Source organism: Caloenas nicobarica, chromosome Z, assembly GCF_036013445.1.
Source record: "Caloenas nicobarica isolate bCalNic1 chromosome Z, bCalNic1.hap1, whole genome shotgun sequence".
Classification (NCBI taxonomy): Eukaryota; Metazoa; Chordata; class Aves; order Columbiformes; family Columbidae; genus Caloenas; species Caloenas nicobarica.
Window position 1 is genome coordinate 71,553,456 of NC_088284.1, and position 18,347 is coordinate 71,571,802.

Genomic DNA, 18,347 nt, shown 5'->3' on the forward strand with positions numbered 1-18,347 from the left:
GCTATTGACTACCTGTGAATATGAATATAAAGCATATAGGTACTATACTAACAGGGAAAAAGTACAGAATCTGTGCTTAGTTTAGGTTTGTTGTTACACTGAATGTAAAACAGTCAGTTACATATAACACTCGCCCCAGTCTTCAAAAGGGGCAAGAAGGAGGATGCGGGTAACTATAGACTGGTCAGTCTCATGTCCATCCCTGGTAAGGTGATGGAACAACTTATCCTTGGTGACATCTCAAGGCATACCAAGGATAAGAGGGTAATTAGGGGCAGTCAACATGGCTTCACCAAGGGGAGGTCGTGCTTGACCAATCTCATAGCATTTTATGATGACATAATGAAGTGGCTAGATGATGGCAAAGCAGTGGATGTGGTCTACCTTGATTTCAGTGAAGCATTTGACACCGTCTCCCACAGCATCCTCGCTGCTAAACTGAGGAAGTGTGATCTGGATGATCGGGTAGTGAGGTGGACTGTGAACTGGCTGAAGGAGAGAAGCCAGAGAGTTGTGGTCAACGGCGCAGAGTCTAGTTGGAGGCCTGTATCTAGTGGAGTGCCTCAAGGGTTGGCACTGGAGCCAGTAGTATTCAATATATTCATCAACGACTTGGATGAGGGAATTGAGTGTACTATCAGCAAGTTTGCTGATGACACCAAGCTGGGAGGAGTGGCTGACAGGCCAGAGGCTGTGCTGCCATCCAGCGAGATCTGGACAGGCTGGAGAGTTGGGCAGGGAAAAATTTAATGAAATATAACAAGGGAAAGTGTAGAGTCTTGCATCTGGGCAAGAACAACCCCAGGTTCCAGTATAGGTTGGGGAATGACCTATTAGAGAGCAGTGTAGGGGAAAGGGACCTGGGGGTCCTGGTGGACAGCAGGATGACCATAAGCCAGCACTGTGCCCTTGTGGCCAAGAAGGCCAATGGCATCCTGGGGTGTATTAGAAGGGGGGTGGTTAGTAGGTCAAGAGAGGTTCTCCTTCCCCTCTACTCTGCCCTGGTGAGACCTCATCTGGAATATTGTGTCCAGTTCTGGGCCCCTCAGTTCCAGAAGGACAGGGAACTGCTGGAGAGAGTTCAGCGCAGGGCAACAAAGATGATTAAGGGAGTGGAGCATCTCCCTTATGAGGAAAGGCTGAGCGAGCTGGGTCTCTTTAGCTTGGAGGAAACTGAGGGGTGACCTCATTAATATTTATAAACATATAAAGGGTGAGTAACACAAGGACGGGGCCAGGCTCTTCTCGGTGACAACCAATGATAGGACAAGGTGCAATAGGTTCAAACTGGAACACAAGAGGTTCCACTTAAATTTGAGAAGAAACTTCTTCTCAGTGAGGGTGACAGAACACTGGAACAGGCTGCCCAGGGAGGTTGTGGAGTTTCCGTCTCTGGAGACATTCAAAACCCGCCTGGACACATTCCTGTGTAACCTCATCTAGGTGTTCCTGCTCCGGCAGGGGGACTGGACTAGATGATATTTTGAGGTCCCTTCCAATCCCTAACATTCTGTGATTCTGTGTGATTCTGCAATTTCTGAACAGGTTGAATAGGACTGGATCCACTTCTGACCTGTGGGGAACCCCACCAACTACAGGCCTCCAATCAGACTCTGCACCATTGATCACAACCCTCTGAGCTCTGCCATCTAGCCAGTTTTCATTCCATCTAACCATATGCCCACCCAACTTACAATTCCTGAGCTTTCCTATGAGAATGTTGTTGTTTCTCTCAACGATCTTCACTACTTTTTGTTCATTCTCTGCAAAAATAAATAATTTGAGGTGGCTTTGAAATCACATATTAATTTTATAGGTCTGTAGTCTCTTCGTGTCCTGGAAACTTCATCTGGGATGCAAAGACAGCAGAAGTTCAGGTAATTTCTCCCAGTGAGTCAAGTTCTCCCCTGACAGCTCAGTCCTCAGGAAAACAAAGCTGGAGTTATTATTACCCAAACAGATTAAGATTCTCTGCCACACAGCAGCAGCAGGGAAAAAAAAAAACCAAAACCAAAACCCCAAAAAAACGCTACTGAAAACCAGCTCATAAATGACCAAAAATTCAAGTTTCCTGATGAAACATTTCTTCTTGTCCATGGAAAGAATCTTGCTGCTTGTATCTTGTAATAGAATCATAGAATAATTTGGACGGGAGATACCTTGAAAGGTCATCTAGTCCAACTCCCCTGCCATGAGCAGGGACATCTTCACCCAGATCAGGTTGCTCAGAGGCCCGTCCAGCCTGGCCTGGGATGTCTCCAGGGACGGGGCATCTCCCACCTCTCTGGGCAACTGGGGCCAGTGTTTCACCACCCTCATTGTAAAAATATTTCTTCCTCATGTCTAGCCTGAATTTCCCCTCAGTTTGAAATCATCACCCCTTGTCCTGTCGCAACAGGCCTTGTCCCCAGTCTGTGATGCTACTGGGCAACTGTGAGACGGCTCACAGCTCAAATACTGATACCTTCTGCCTTTACAAATGGGGAATTATTTGTGGACAGAAGGCATTGTGACACTAATAACAGACTAAAAATTAGTGACAGAACATAATTTTGCTACTTAGTAGTAGTGGTAAAACCCAGAGCACAAACACGAAAAATAAAATAGTCTGTCAAATCTGCTAGGGCTAATCGTTTCTTACTGGCCCTTGGGTACATCTGGAGAAGCTGAAGGAAATGCAACAGCTGCCCTCTTGTAAAATACAATGTAATTGTTTTTACCACATTTCAGTTGTTTCACAACCCATCAAAGCAATCTTTTAAAGATGAAAAAGCTAGAAAAGAAACACTGGTGCATCTTTGTTGGAGGTTTCCCAGTGAGTGTGCCTAAATGTGTGTGTGTAGAAAGACACTTTTTCATTACTTCTGCTTAGGCCTGCCTGACCATTAACAAGTAAAGCATAAAACAACACATCAGCAGAAATTTCTTGTTGAACAGCCAGCTGACAATATGCTATGTAATGCTGATAAATGATGAGGATTGTGGGAAAGCTCGAGTAGGACAGGCTTGTAGTTCAGCTAGGCAAAACTTCTGTCAAGAAAGTACTTGCAAACAAGAATATATATGTCCATAACAAGGGTGGTCCTTGTAAGTTGTATTAAGAAGCTACTAGGTATACTGCATATGTATACTGTATGTTGTTTGGGTGCACATGCCAGGCTGAAGTATGCAAAATAACATAGGTAATCAGTTAGTCTTCTCAGGATAACTGCATAAGTTTAATTTTCTGGAAGTGTCTGTGAGCACTAGCTGCTGGAGGGACACCCTCTAATATGCTATTGCCTGTACAGCAATGTACCCTTGCTTTGCCACTTAATGACTTTTCTGAGTAGTGAGAGATGTTTCTGGTGATAAGCACAGTTTGTGACTAATGAGGCTATGGTGCCTGGCCAGTGGCAGCTCTGGGATGAACAGCCAGAAAATAATTCAAGAGAAAATCATCAGCATGATCAGAAATGCAGATGGAACTGCATTGTCAAGAGAGACTTATTACACTCCAGAGGGGAAATTAACCAAGCCACTTCATTAGACAGTCTGAGACAATGCAAATAGTAAATAAATACCAGGCAAGCAAAACACCAACCTTGAAACAAAAAGTTTACATCTATTATTATTGAATTAAAAAAATGTCATTTTTGAACCTGTCTTTCAAAAACCCTCTCAGAACTTAGTAAATGCATAATATCTTCACACCCTAAAAGTGTTTGCATTTCCTAGGGATGAATTTAAAAAAGGAATTTTGATGGGGTTTTTTTTCTTCTTTATGATATGACCCTTGTTTAACATTAATAGTGCATGTTCTTAGCTTGGGTGTTAGTTGTAGAATGGTTATCAAATCTGTAACCTAAAAGCAATTGGCATTTTAAATTCCTTCCAGAAAAGTCTCCAGTTCAGACACAGGCTGGTTCTTTGCTATGTGTCTCCACTGAAACCACACTGGAATAACATCCTAAATAGGATCTGGCCCACTAGTGCAAGGTAGACACTGTCTTTTGAGGACAGTTCTTCATTGCACTTTCTCTAAGATTTTCATCCCTTCAGTCCCAGATAGATATTGCATCACAGTGGGAGAAGACCATGGAACTATGCATCTGTCTCACACGAGTTGTAGGCACATCCATTTTCGGTTCACTCCTTCTGTGCCTAGCCAACACCCATCACACCACGACTTCTTGGTCTTCCATGGAAAGCTGAACAGGGTTTTTGCATGTTAAAGAGATGGGTCTGGGCCAAGCAGGCTCAAGTCCATGTGACCGATACAGAGCAGCTTTCCAACTCAGGTAATTCTCATTGTGGGTACTTGAAGGACCAACTCCACATCTCCCCTGCCCTAAAGCCATCCGCTCAGCTGCAGTCAGTCCCTCTGACTTCTATGCTCCCTCTTGACTACCTAAAGCTGTCCAGATGAAATTCTTGTGGGTATCAGACCACCTCTGCAAAATGTTGCAACTTTGTTTTTTTCCCTGAAATTAAATTTCAGCAAAAAAGTAATTCATCCAACCCAGTTAATTATGACTAAGTACCCCAACAATACAAAATATATGTATAAATTTATATATGAAATCTGTATCTGAAACAATACCATATGTTAACTGTTGTGAAAGTAGTGTGACTTCATTTCACCCTTTCAGATTTGATTCCTCTGGGTGTGATGCAACAACTTTTCACTCCTGACTATTTCCAGCTGCTGAAACGGTCTTTGGGAGCACAGGCTTCCTGAGAGCTACTCTGTCTCTCACTAGGTCTGAACCAGGCAGCACATCAAAAACAAGCTCTAAAGCTAAAAAAACCCCAAAAGAACAGAGAGAATCAGCCCACTTTTGTAAATCCACTTAGAGTAGGCGCATGGAGCTGCCTGCACAAGTTGAAGCTGTTTGGTTTGGCTTCCAGCTGCAGAGTCAGGGAGCAGTGAATTAGATCACAGCTAGAACACATTTTTTTCCCCCGCCCCCCGAAACATATAGCCAACAATGTAACTAAAACAGATCAGCTCTCTTTCTCCCATAAAACAGATCCATCAGTTTCGTGGTCATGACTGTCCTAACAGAACTGTGCAGAAATATCTACATTCAGCAGGACAGCGACTCAACCTGTGGCAGGACCATCATTTCTGGAATAGATGAAGGCTACATCTCAAGAAGAGTCTAAATTCCATGTAAATTTCACACTCATGAAAAAGGCACCAGGATACTGTTCCCCCTGGGTAAATAAGCTAAGCATGGCAGGCAGATGCAGTCGCTGCATTTCACAAATAAATACACCTCGGGAACAAGGAATGAAAACCATTTTTAAATTCCTCCTGCAATTCACATTAGTAGCTTGATAACTTAGGTGTCTGAAAGGTCGCGTATCAGTGTAATGTCTGGTCAGCATAGTTTTGAGATAACTGAGATTAAAAGCTGAAATGTGGTTTGTATCCACTGCTTTGGCTGTGGATGGCTCAAAACCCCAGAACTGCAGCTTCAAACATTCAAACAGACTGTTTGAATTTCAGATGCCATTCTTGTCTGACAGCAGCAGATTTGAAGATATTCACACAGGCCTCGTCCCTGTCACTACAGGAAGAATGACATTCATGCTCACTGTCACACGTATGCATTAACCAGAGGTTAATGCAGGTTTTCTTTAGGTTAATTTAATCCTCACAAGAGAAAAACAAGTTTTGAAACAGAAATGTTAGAACTTTCCAGTCTAACAAAAAATTATGATTTATTGTAATTTTGAAGACCCTAGAGCATCATAATGGCGCTTGTGTGGCTAGCAATGTATGTCAAAAGCTGCTTAACTTTCTAGATATTTAAACGAGTCACATAATAATGCTAATATATACAATTTATTTATTTTTTTCAGAACACCTACTGTTCGCAAAGAAAACACAGCCATCAGCAGGGATGATAGAGAGCTACCACTGAATGCCACTGTACTGTTAGCTCCACTGTTACCCTTTCTTAACAGGCTAATATAACCTTTTGAGACTTTTACCATATATAGGTCCAACAGCTTAATCACATAAAAAAAACCAACCCACAGTATTTTTAGAAACCATTGGATCTAAGATTATTGTTACAGCAAAGCTACAGCACAGAAGATTCTGTCTGTCTTAGAGAGCAGAGGCATTTGACAATGCATTTGTTTCCTGCCAAAAACAGTCAAAGAAATGTGCTTGAAACTGGTTTTAATTGTTTCTAGTTTCCACAAATCTCTTACTGATGGTGGCCATCTTGCTAAAATAAGGCTCATACATCAACATTTTAGAGCCCACTGTAAGAAGCTGCAAGCAGATTTCCAGACCACCTGAGGATCTTGCTGAAAAGCAAAAGGCAAGTTCCGACACTCATTCCTTGGCTTTGCTCAGACTTCCAAGGGAATAGGTGAGTCTGTGACTCTTCTTTAGTCAGGACTTAGCAGATTGTACCTAGCCACAACCTTGGGGTTTTAATCCATACTTCAGGATGGATGCCAGGATCATTTTGATTCCACAAAAAGTTGACTGGAGTAGAATCGACCAAAGAAAAACAAATGGTGATGCTCAGTATGGCTTCAAGAATTCCAAGAGGATTAAATTCAACCCCTTGTCAATTTAATTAAGCATTTGCTATGGCAAACACTGACTCTATATACAGTGCAAAAGTGAGCATTTGTGTATGTTTTGAATGTTACCTACCAAATAAGACCTTTAGCTTTAGTTGCGTATAGAGCACTGGTATTAAAAAAAAAAAAAGAAGACATTAAATCAAAGACCATTTCTCGTAATGGGAGCCAAGCCGACAGTCTTCACGTTGGAAAAGGGTGGAGTGGATTTTGTGCCTACCCAGCAACACACCCAGAGAAGCTGACGATCATCGGGACAAGGTTAAGCCAGTTCACTGTCTGTAAATCCTCCCCTGCTCACGGAATGTCACTCCTGCTTTCCTCAACTCCGCCTGCAGTATCTAGAGGAAAGCGGGTCTGCATTGTCTTCCCCCCGCCGCTCGCCCCAGGAAACATGATATCATTCTCAAACAAAAGCGGGAAAGCTGACAGATCTATTGAGATGGGTGTGACTGCAGCACACACCTCGCCGGGCAGCCCCTGTGGAAAAGGCAGGGGCCAGCAGCTCTTCAGAACCAGGCTGTCTGCACTGTCCCTGTTTACACCTAATCTCTGCACCCTACTTCTGTTGCTCCCGTATGTGTGATCTCTGCACCCTACTTCTGTTGCTCCCATATGTGTGACTTCATGAGCGCTCATTGTTTTCTGTGCCACTTAGGTGTATGTTACCATGTAGACAATCAGGAGAGACAAGGAAAAAGAGTTGGGGTAACTGAAGTTTCTTTTCTTCTCCATCCATAATGCTCACAGCACCAGATACCTCCTTGAAGTAAAAAGCTGGAAGTGATCTGAGGGCTAAATACGTTGAATCAATGTGCAGCTAAATAATCAAGAAACTTAAGCCACAAAAGAGGAGTTGGTAAACAGTATGCAGCCTATTACAGCAATGGCTAAATGGGAATACTTCCAAACATACATTAAACGGATTATAAACACTTTTTTTGCCTTTGTTAATCTCTAGCCTTTTATAGATGTCACAGTTACATCTCAGACTCATTTGTTCATAATTTCATTTAGCTATTAACATGCTGCTAATCAAGAAGATCTGGAAATTGTAAAGCAAGTTACACAGCAATGAGGACTTCTGCTTTTTCTTTCTACTTTCTCGTTTCCATTTCAGCACAATGTGTACTTTTACAGCACTTTACCTTTTTACTGTGAGATGGACTGCAACAACCTATGCATATCTCAATGAAAGGGTTAGCAGTGAGTTAAGAGTCTAAGGTTATTCTGTGACTTGTATTTCTCTTTTACAAATTTTGCTTGGTATGTTACCCAGAATAAACTGTTTAGAAAATGAAAATAGGGATGGTGAAAGCAATACTCAAATGCTGAGCAGTTAAGAATCTGATGGAAAGACCGCAGGCTTTCTCAGGGCTCTGCTTGCAAAAGCTTCAGCAAAGCATCTCTAACAGTAATGCTCCAAATAGTATAAACTTAATTCGGATTAATAAAATCTTACTGTATATGTTTCTGCCAATGTCTCTTATGACTAAGTTCTGACTTGCTGAACTAATGACATTGCTGATAATACTGATTAATTGTTTAGCTGTCTTTGAAGTGTTATTAATTGATCTTATATGAGGTGCATTTTTCTGCCCTTTTTGTCCACTGAGTTTCATCTAGATTCCAGTTGTGGAATCTTATCTAAAAACTTCTCTAAAATCAGACACTGGAATACCTAGAAACGTCAACATTTCCTACTGCACACCCAGTTCATAAAGTCAGTCACAGAAAAAGTCAACATTTAATCTGTATTTAGAGCAGATATTCTTGGGGAAAGACATCACCAATTTATGAAAATGTTAATACCATTACGCAGAAGAGAAACCCTGTTGCAATGTGTGTATGTGTCAACAAATGACTCCAACAATTATAAAGAGGTAGCAGCGGATTCTACATGTAGCTAAATCCTCCCCAATAACTTGGCCACAGTCCTGCCCTCACTTTCTGTGAGAGTGCTACACAGAGATAAATGGACTTACTGAAACAAACACAAAATCTTAGATCAATACAAATAAGTGCTGGAGTAAGGAGTAAGGAGTCCTGTGTTTTGTCTGCACACTGCATGAGAAACAAGAAAGGCATGGCAGGCCGACAAACAGATATTAAAGCAACGGCTTACCTGAAATCATCAGGCTGAATCCATAAAGAACTAGATGTGCTAAAGGGTCCATGCTTTCCAAAATGTATCCATCCAGTTCTTACAATCACTCATGGAGTATCGTTTTCTCGGGGGTCGATGTTTACTCGTGACTCCTCTCCTGCATGGTACGCTGTTTACAAGTCACAGGCAAGAAATTGTAGCACTGGCGCAGGCTGGAACAGTCTCATTGCTGTCTGAGTACAGGGAGTTTAAGTTCCTTTTTCCTGTTTCCTTTGTAGATTAGGATGGGAAAGGCAGGATCTTAAAGGCATTTTTGTATCAGCAGGACTGCAAGGCACTGCAAATCCCGTCCATCCAGCAATACATCAAAAGGGTTATCTGGAGCTGCTGGAGAAGCAGGGACTGCTCGTGGTCACAGTCAGTGAAATAGGAACAATGGTGGTATCCTCCAGCAGGCGGGAGAGTGCAAGGGAAAAGTCCTCCACCTAGGTACACCAGGTGGAAACTGTCATCCCCATCTGCTAATTTCTCAGGGTGCTATCATCTTTTCCCTTATTTATTTAGTCAATCCACATGTAAGCTGCTGGCTGCAATGCATCTCAGTGCACAGTAATAAAAATACAAAATAAACAGTAACAAAACAACCAGCTGAATCCAGTGTAGACCAAAGCCAGTCACAATCCAGCAAACTACTCCATAAGTTCATGTGCTTTACTGGAAATTATTTTTCTCTATGTTGACAATTGGAAACAGACAGAAAACTTGTTTCAATAATAAATTGCACGACAGCTATTATGACTTCACTGGGATCAAAATGCCACATCACTCAGGGGGGTCTCAAATCTCTGAAGCTAAAACAAAACATAAAGAAAAAATATAAGGAATGCCTCCTGCCCCCCCAAAAAAAAAGAAAAAAGAAAAGCAGCACTCAGCTGTATAAGATAATTGCAAATAAAGGGCAATCTTATTTACCACTTGACTAAATATAACCCATGACAACGTAGCATTTGACAATCGTGTAGTTCTGCCAAGATGCTAACACCCACGATGACTTTTACAGAAGTATAGAAAAGTGAATGTTCAGCATCATTTTGGAAATGGGGCATGGGTTGATCCTATCTTGAATTAATTTCCTTAAGAAGACCTTTTAGTCTTTGATTGGTGTATATTTCACAGAGTCCTTTACACCCAATATCTCTTGCCATGTGGACAGAAGTGTGTCAACCACAGCAGATTTCAGTGCATTAACCCAGACCTGTTCTTTACACGTCACCCGAATCCCCAAGAAAGATAACTGAAAGCCAGACCAACTCAAATTGCAATACCCTCTGAATGCAAAAACACAGTGAGGTCCAAACACTACTAAAATTCAATTTTGAAGTTTAAAGGCAGAATATAAGATATTTACCTGGTCTGGTTCCAGACCAAAATACACACATGTACTTTGTCCATCTTTGATTTTTAAGAACATTTTCTTCTACTCTTAAAGAAGCAGTGATTATCCTCACTCCAATTGCACATTAGCTTTTATACACCTGCTGGTTTATATTCCTCCAAAATTGGAATACTTATTAGATACTAGAATACTTACTAGATACTAAGTATTATCATTATTCCTGTCTAGTCGATAACCCTGTTCTATTGCTCATTTAACCTACTTCTAACATGGCTCATCCTCAATTTTTTTTCAGTGTCTTTTGATTTGCTGAAGAGTGGGAGGGTTAAACAACTTCAGTCAAGGCTGTGGTTCTCCAAACTGTTATTGTGAGCTTAGAGGGGGGTTTAAACTTTTCACTTAAATCTTACTGCCCAAGGCATAAACAGATCACTGAGGAGAAATGCGTCATGTCTCCATTGTTAATGCACCTAAATGAAAAGCAATGCATATGGACTGCTGCTTATACTGATTTTGCAGTATGCAATATTGTCTAGGCCAGCTATTCACTATTTTTTGAAGAATTAGCATTTGATCTACCATGACAAGGTAGCTATCTCCAGGTTGAGACTGGACAGCCTAAATATGCAATGCTGCACAACTACAGGGAGGTTGTAAAGAGTTGCTGTTGCCAGAAGAGAGGAAATATTTACTTACCCAAGTCAGAAAGTGGTTGTGATACCAGCCTCAGCAGGATTATGTATTCATTTTGTGTTTCATTATAAAACTTCATTTTTGGGAAAAAAAAAAAAAAGAAAAGAATAGCATCTCCAGTCCAGCAAGCATTCAATTACTTGTTTATGTGTAATAAGTGTTTAAGCATATACCTGTTTCTATTTGGAAGGCTTTTAGGTAAGTGTGACAGTTTGATTATTGCTCCCACGGTTGTCAAAATTAATCACATGAGAAGCTTTTGCTAGACTGGGAGATTTAAAAGCTTTCACTATTCTGGCTTATTCTTGTTCATATTTAAGGATCTGTCATCCCTACCTTCCATATTTTCATCCTTAGATTTCATGTTATTAGAATATTAGTCTTCCTAAAAGTAGACGATATCAATTTTTTGTCCTGTGAACTAAAAACTGTATGATCTGATCACCCCTCTGATCACTGAATGACACAGAAGTGCAGCAGAATTTTCTGTGCCCTCCATCAAGCAAAAACAATATCATAGCAGGATCCCATGCACGAGCCCATCTATTGCTATCTAGTCCTCATCTTACGCTGATGGATCTACAAACAAGAGGATCCTAAATCTCAGCCTGTATTCACTCTCAAAGAGCACAAAAATTAGAAATAGCATTCTGGCAAAACCAGATTTCCAGTGAAAGAAACTGGGCTACAATTGGGGATGGCAGGAAGAGTAAAATACGATACCGAGTTTCTCTAGGTTTTGTTGTGTGTAGGGCTAATAGAGGCTGTTGACTACTGGGCAGGCCAAAGAGTGTGCCTGTGGCACATTCTCAGGTGGGTATGTAGCTGTATTTGGAGTCCACAGACTACATCCTTTATCTTTTTTAAAGGTAACTGCAAAGACTCAGAAAGGCTGTCCAACCCCATAGAATTTCTAGTCCTCTCCACACAACCATCAGTTTTGTTGGTGGTTAACTGCTGATTAATATGTATCAGCATTCACATCTAACTCAACACCCATCACAATGGCATGCAAAAATTTTTACATTTGTTACAGCAGGGAAACAAATTGTTTTTCAACATGTAAATATAACCCTAGCATTAAACATGACTTTTCATAACTCTGTTTGCTGAAGGCTAATTTTATGATATGTCAAGTGCCCTGAACTCCTAACTCCAGGCTTTCCTCTTTAGATAAGCAGCACGCTTGTCTCAAGGACAATCCATTTGTACATGCTGTAGCACATGGAAATATGTGAGGAGGAAAAAGAAACAATGCCACTCTGCGCTTCTTTAATCAGGTAGATGTGTTAGCAGAAAACACATATCCTTTTTCAGTGTGTGGCTGTATTATGATTTTTGGAAACAAGCCATTACTTTGGCCTTGACAAGATGTTAATATGGGTTAGTAGGAGGCAGCAAAGGAACTTCAGGAATTATTACTCCCTGCAGTCAGCTAATGTGGAGGAGAGGATCACAAATTATAGAGTTTAAGCTTCTTTTCTTAAACAGATCCTGTTCTCCCCTACAGAACAGCCCACACCACTGAGGCTGAGCACAGCCCCTAAGCTGTCTATTTTGGATCACCTGGAATCAATAGGTAGCAGCTGGGCGGCCAGTCTGAGGAGATCTGCTGTTGCTGGTCTAAGTGGTCAGGATGAGGATTACCCCTGTGCAACGCAGTGGCAGTGTAGAAACTGGAGGCAGATAAAGGCGTCTGGGGTACATAGTTGAAGATAAGTCATGCTAACGTGGAAGGGACAGTGTGGATGAGTGGTGATGTTGTAATAGGTGGTTGTGAGAAACTTTAAGGTGGGGTAGAAAAGGTAACAGTCTGTTTCCTGTTGCAGCTCATTCTCTTGACTTGGCAGCCAGTGCTGAAGGGGCGCAGTTAGTACTGCCTCTCCTGCATATGCGTGCTCAAAAGGTTACCCAGATTGCAAAAATAGCTACCAGCAGTTTTTTGCTCAGCTTTTTTGTTTTCTTCTCAAAAAGAGCTTCTTTTGGATTTTCAGGAGTCCATAGTCTAGAAAATGGCTTAGTATTGAGCAGTCTACAGAATAGCCTCAGCCAAAGGGACCTCTCCTGTCTTCCTTGCTGGTGAAATGAAAAGGAATTTACTACAATGGAATTAAACACAGCATCTCATGGGAATATCAGGTTTCTCTCAAGGGGAAAGTTCAGCTGATGAAACAACACAGAAGTACTTTAGGGCCTCTGTATCAATAAAGTCATTGTGAGGGACATCAGGATGTTTGACTAAGGGCTATACTCTGGAAACTTTCACTTTGTGAGTCACTTGTATTTTGCTGAAATAGTCTTTATGTAGGTTTTAGAATGGCCTGTTGACAGCGGGACAAAAAATAATTTCTGTTTCCCAATTCTCTGCTGACTAAAGGGACCAAGACTATTTTAAAAATTACTTGGAGAAAGAAAGTGTGAGAAGTGAAGTTAAGAGCCAGTAATGTTGATGGCCACTCGTGATGTCAAACACATATATGAATTCACACAGGTGAGAAGTAAGCAGGCTAGTTATATCCCACTTAGTTTGTATGAAAAGGACAAAACTGCATGCTTGTCATTGCTTTGTGAGCCCATTTTTTTCCTATCGTAAAGCAAGTCTGCTTTGTTTTTCAAAGATCTGCTAAAATGGGTGATTTTGAATATGTGCTGAATTAACCTAAAATCAAGCTTTTGTTTCTCTGCCAAGATTGGATCAGATTCTGGGAGCAGAAATATAAGTGATGTTAATACTCTTGCTGCCCTGAAGTCAAAAGAAATCTGGAGATGAATGAGATTCTCCAGCCTGAAAGATGCATCACACAACAGGAGGTAGGCAGAGCTCATACAGAAGTTACAGAGTTGTGCTGGTTTGACTGAAAATGGGTTAATTTTCTTCATGCAGTTAGAAACCTTTCTTTTCCATAGCTAGTACAGTCATTATTTAGGCTTAGTTTGAGAACACGAGATAACACCCCAGCATAGAGTTAATGTTTTTAATTGCTCTGGTCTGAGAGCCAAGGACATTCTGAACACTCTGCCCACAGGTGTGAGGCATTGAGGAAGGGGGGCATGGATGGGGCAGAGCTTGACTGACATCCAGACTGATCAATAAGAGTATTCCGTCCCATTGGCTAATGCTGCCAATGGGACGGAATACTCTTATTGGGGGAGGTTTAGATTGGATATTAGGAAAAATGTCTTCACAGAAAGGGTTATGAAGCATTGGAACAGGCTGCCCAGGGAAGTGGTGGAGTCGCCATCCCTGGAGGTGATTAAAAAACATAGAGATTCTTAGGGACATGGTTTAGAGGTGGACTTGGCAGTGTTAGGTTAACAGTTGGACCTGGTGATCTTAAAGGTCTTTTCCAACTTAAACAATACTACGATTCCTCTCTGTTCTGTTACTGCTTTTCTTACTTAATTTTTCTGTATTTTAAAGGACAAATGAGTCTGTGTATTTATGTTTAATGCTAACAACTCTATATCCAAATGTCTTTAAGATATTATCTCTGATGTTCAGCAATAAAAATATGACTGCTTAAAGTAGCCTGGAATTAACAAGGTAAATTTCATATATGTGCAGTTTGGAGAGATAAAGACTAATTGTGTACACCACTTAATCACAGAATCACAGAATCACAGAATGTTAGGGATTGGAAGGGACCTCAAAAGATCATCTAGTCCAATCCCCCTGCCAGAGCAGGAAAACTTAGGTGAGGTTACACAGGAAGGCATCCAGGCGGGATTTGAATGTCTCCAGAGAAGGAGAATCCACAACCCCCCTGGGCAGCCTGTTCCAGTGTTCTGTCACCCTCACTGAGAAGAAGTTTCTTCTCACATTTAAGTGGAACCTCTTGTGTTCCAGCTTGAACCCATTACCCCTTGTCTTACTGTTGGTTGTCACCGAGAAGAGCCTAGCTCCATCCTCGTGACACCCACCCTTTATATATTTATAAACATTAATGAGGTCACCCCTCAGTCTCCTCTTCTCCAAGCTAAAGAGACCCAGCTCCCTCAGCCTTTCCTCATAAGGGAGATGCTCCACTCCCTTAATCATCTTTGTGGCCCTGCGCTGGACTCTCTCCAGCAGTTCCCTGTCCTTCTTGAACTGAGGGGCCCAGAACTGGACACAATATTCCAGATGAGGTCTCACCAGGGCAGAGTAGAGGGGAAGGAGAACCTCTCTGGACCTACTAACCACCCCCCTTCTAATACACCCCAGGATGCCATTGGCCTTCTTGGCCACAAGGGCACAGTGCTGGCTCATGGTCATCCTGCTGTCCACCAGGACCCCCAGGTCTCTTTCCCCTACACTGCTCTCTAATAGGTCATTCCCCAACCTGTACTGGAACCTGGGGTTGTTCCTGCCCAGATGCAAGACTCTACATTTCCCCTTGTTATATTTCATTAAATTTTTCCCCGCCCAACTCTCTAGCCTGTCCAGATCTCGCTGGATGGCAGCACAGCCTTCTGGCGTGTCAGCCACTCCTCCCAGCTTGGTGTCATCAGCAAACTTGCTGATGGTACACTCAATTCCCTCATCCAAGTCATTGATGAATATATTGAACAGTATTGGTCCCAGAACTGACCCTTGAGGCACTCCACTAGATACAGGCCTCCAACCAGACTCCGCCCCATTGATCACAACTCTCTGGCTTCTCTCCTTCAGCCAGTTTGCAGTCCACCTCACTACCCGATCATCCAGTCCACACTTCCTCAGTTTTGCCGTGAGGATGCTGTGGGAGACGGTGTCAAATGCTTTGCTGAAGTCAAGGTAGACCACATCCACTGCTCTGCCATCGTCAATCCACCTTGTTACGTCTTCATAAAAGGCTATGAGGTTGGTCAAACACGACTTCCCCTTGGTGAAGCCATGCTGACTGTCCCTGATGACCCTCTTATCCTTGATATGTCTTAAGATGGCACATGGAGTTTGCAGATCTGACAATTTGTTCCAAGGACCAGGAAATGGGTCATGCTTATTAGATCTCAGGTTTAGTGTTTTCAGCCATTCAGATTACAAAAATTCATTCCTGAACTCCTGTTTTCAGGACCCCCTCTCTTCTACTGGATTAATCTTACACTGTTAATGTGATTCCAATGGTAATTTTTATCTGATGACTGCAGTATTTAACTTTATTTAGCTTTAACCAGCATTCAACAAGTGCAGCTTAGTGATATATTTGCGATCTACCTTGCTCTGCTTCCAAATCTATGTCACACTGGGATTGGCTAATACATGGAAACAGGAGAGCCACATGCACTCGGTGAGCTGCAGTGTGACAGTTCCTTCTCTTGAATTCTCCAGCTTTAACTTCAGTTTTCTCTGTGTGAGAGAGTTCTGAATGGCAATTTTTTTTGAGATTTTGAACAATATAAGTTTACCAGTTATTTAAATATGGAAGTGTGAAAGGTACACACATCTCAAGGTGAGACATTAAAATGTAGGTTTGCATATAGGTAAAGATCTTCAGTAACTTTCAGCTCAATAATCCTGAAAAAGCTATTAAATACAGCAAACTTGAACACAAGTCCAAGCCATTAAACACTTTATCTTCATTTAATTTGGGAGAAAAGAACAGGAAGGATACTGAAAATGTGAAGACTTTACTTGGAATTCCATCTCTCATGCATAACTGTTGAATAGACTGATACTACTGATAATTTCTGCTATAGTCATTATTTTCTTTTTCTTTCTAATTTTCAGAGATGCTGAGTTCCCCTCACCCTACTTGAAGCAGTATGTGTGGGCAAAACTGTGTTGTATGTTGGCAACTGAGGTCTTGCACCTTACTCATCCTTTGCTGCACAGCAGGAATCTTGGGTCTGATCCAAAGATACCAGCACTCAGTGAATCAAGTTCAGTTACTTTAAATGAATGTAGCTTTCAAGGAACTAGCTTTACAAGAGGAAACAAGAGCAGATCATTTTACATTTCTGGCTCTTTTTTTTAATGTGGGAGGTTTCCTCCATTTCACACATTTGGCATACTGTCCAGTTAGTCCTCCTTCCTGAAAGGAGAACCTGCAAGTGCAGACCGCAAGCCTGGGAAAGGAACATTTCTTTCTCTGCTCAAAACTTCTGCAATCCCAATGAATGATTGATCAAAGCTGGGACTTGAATTCTGATCATCCCTGCAGTTATGAAATTCTTAAAGGCTTCCTTCCCTTTTAACAAAGAAGATGACAAATATTTGGTTTGGGCATAATTCAGTTCCCCTTCCCAGTGAACGAGCTCCACTTTGCAGCATTGCTCTGGCTGGAGTTGTCATGTACAATGCATGCAGCATTCAGCTAGTATTTGCCATTGTGTGTGTGTGTGTTCAAGTCAAGTCTGATGTTATGACCTCTTTCAGAATCTGAGGTTTTTTTCTTACTCCAGACAATTGCCACATCGACTTCACCCAGATGCCTTATCACTATGAGACCCGTTTCCAAGGAGTTCAGTCAAAGTGGATACTTTGCAAAAGAGCTTGAGAGTAAGAATTTTAATATCTTTCTCCTCAAACTAAGATGTTCTTATGGACAGTGCCTCATCATAAGGTCTACCTTATGCCTTGTATTTTTGTTTTACACTTTCAGCAGAAAAACAGAAGTGTACTGAAAGACTTCACAGGTACTTCACTGCGGAAACTTATCCCTCTGGCTGTGAAACAGCACATTACCAGCACTAAGAGGTATTAACTAATGTTAGGCAGAAAGAACTAAAAAAGAAACTCGGTGTTCTGCTTATCTGGAACTGCTCACAGGAATGCTGCATGTTGTCTTCTAATCTTACTAATGTAAAGAAAAAACTCATTTCGAAAGTAAAATAAGGTTTTTTGATCACAATGAAAAACAGTGAAGGTGAGATGAGGAAGTAAGATGAACAAGTGGATTAAGTCTCCCCTGCAGTAAAAAACCAGTTTGCCTGGAAATATAATGGTATCGCTGAATAAAGGAACAAGGTTGATGGAGTGTCATCCCACTATGAGCTGGGCATAATGAGTCATTCCTATGGTCATTGTCATGCAAAGCACAAACACAACATAGAAATAACAGACCCTTTGGTTGAAGATTTTGAAATTGAAATGCTTATTTCCAGTGAAGTGGAATCTGGAGTGACAAACACTGTCAAACCTTGCATCCTAATGCCTCATGACATCTTTCTGGAGGAGGACCAGGTTAGGGAACCAAGTCCGTGGGTCTTGTTGGGATGCACCTGCATGTGCGGGAGCTGCCTGATGGCATTGAGAAGCCATTCTTGACTATCTTTTTTTCATGGTGAGGCTTCTGAAGACTGAAAGCAAGCAAATGTCACTCCTTTGTTCAGGAAGAGTATGAAGAGTGAGCCACGAACTACAGGCTAGTCAGCTCACCTCAGTCCCTGAGGAAGTGCTGGAGCAACTTACACTGGAAACCATTTCCAGACACATGAAGGATGAGAAGGTGATTGTGAGTAGCTGGCATGGATTCACGAAGGGGAAATTACACTTAACCAAACTGACAGCCTTCCACAATGAGATAACTAACTCAGTGAGGAAGGAGAGAGGTGCGGATGTCATTTACCTCAACATTAGCAAGGCATTTAACAATCTCC

At 41.7% G+C, this 18,347-nt stretch overlaps 1 protein-coding gene across 1 annotated transcript in view; it reads right to left on the bottom strand.

Moving 5' to 3' along the window:
* TEK (TEK receptor tyrosine kinase) overlaps positions 1–8,989 on the bottom strand; it is a 42,816-nt gene extending 33,827 nt beyond the window's left edge. The window contains exon 1 of the mRNA XM_065656339.1: positions 8,717–8,989. Within this exon, the coding sequence (XP_065512411.1) occupies positions 8,717–8,768 (52 nt within the window). The 5' untranslated portion in view covers positions 8,769–8,989. The remainder of the gene's footprint in view (positions 1–8,716) is intronic.
* Positions 8,990–18,347: the final 9,358 nt, after the last annotated feature.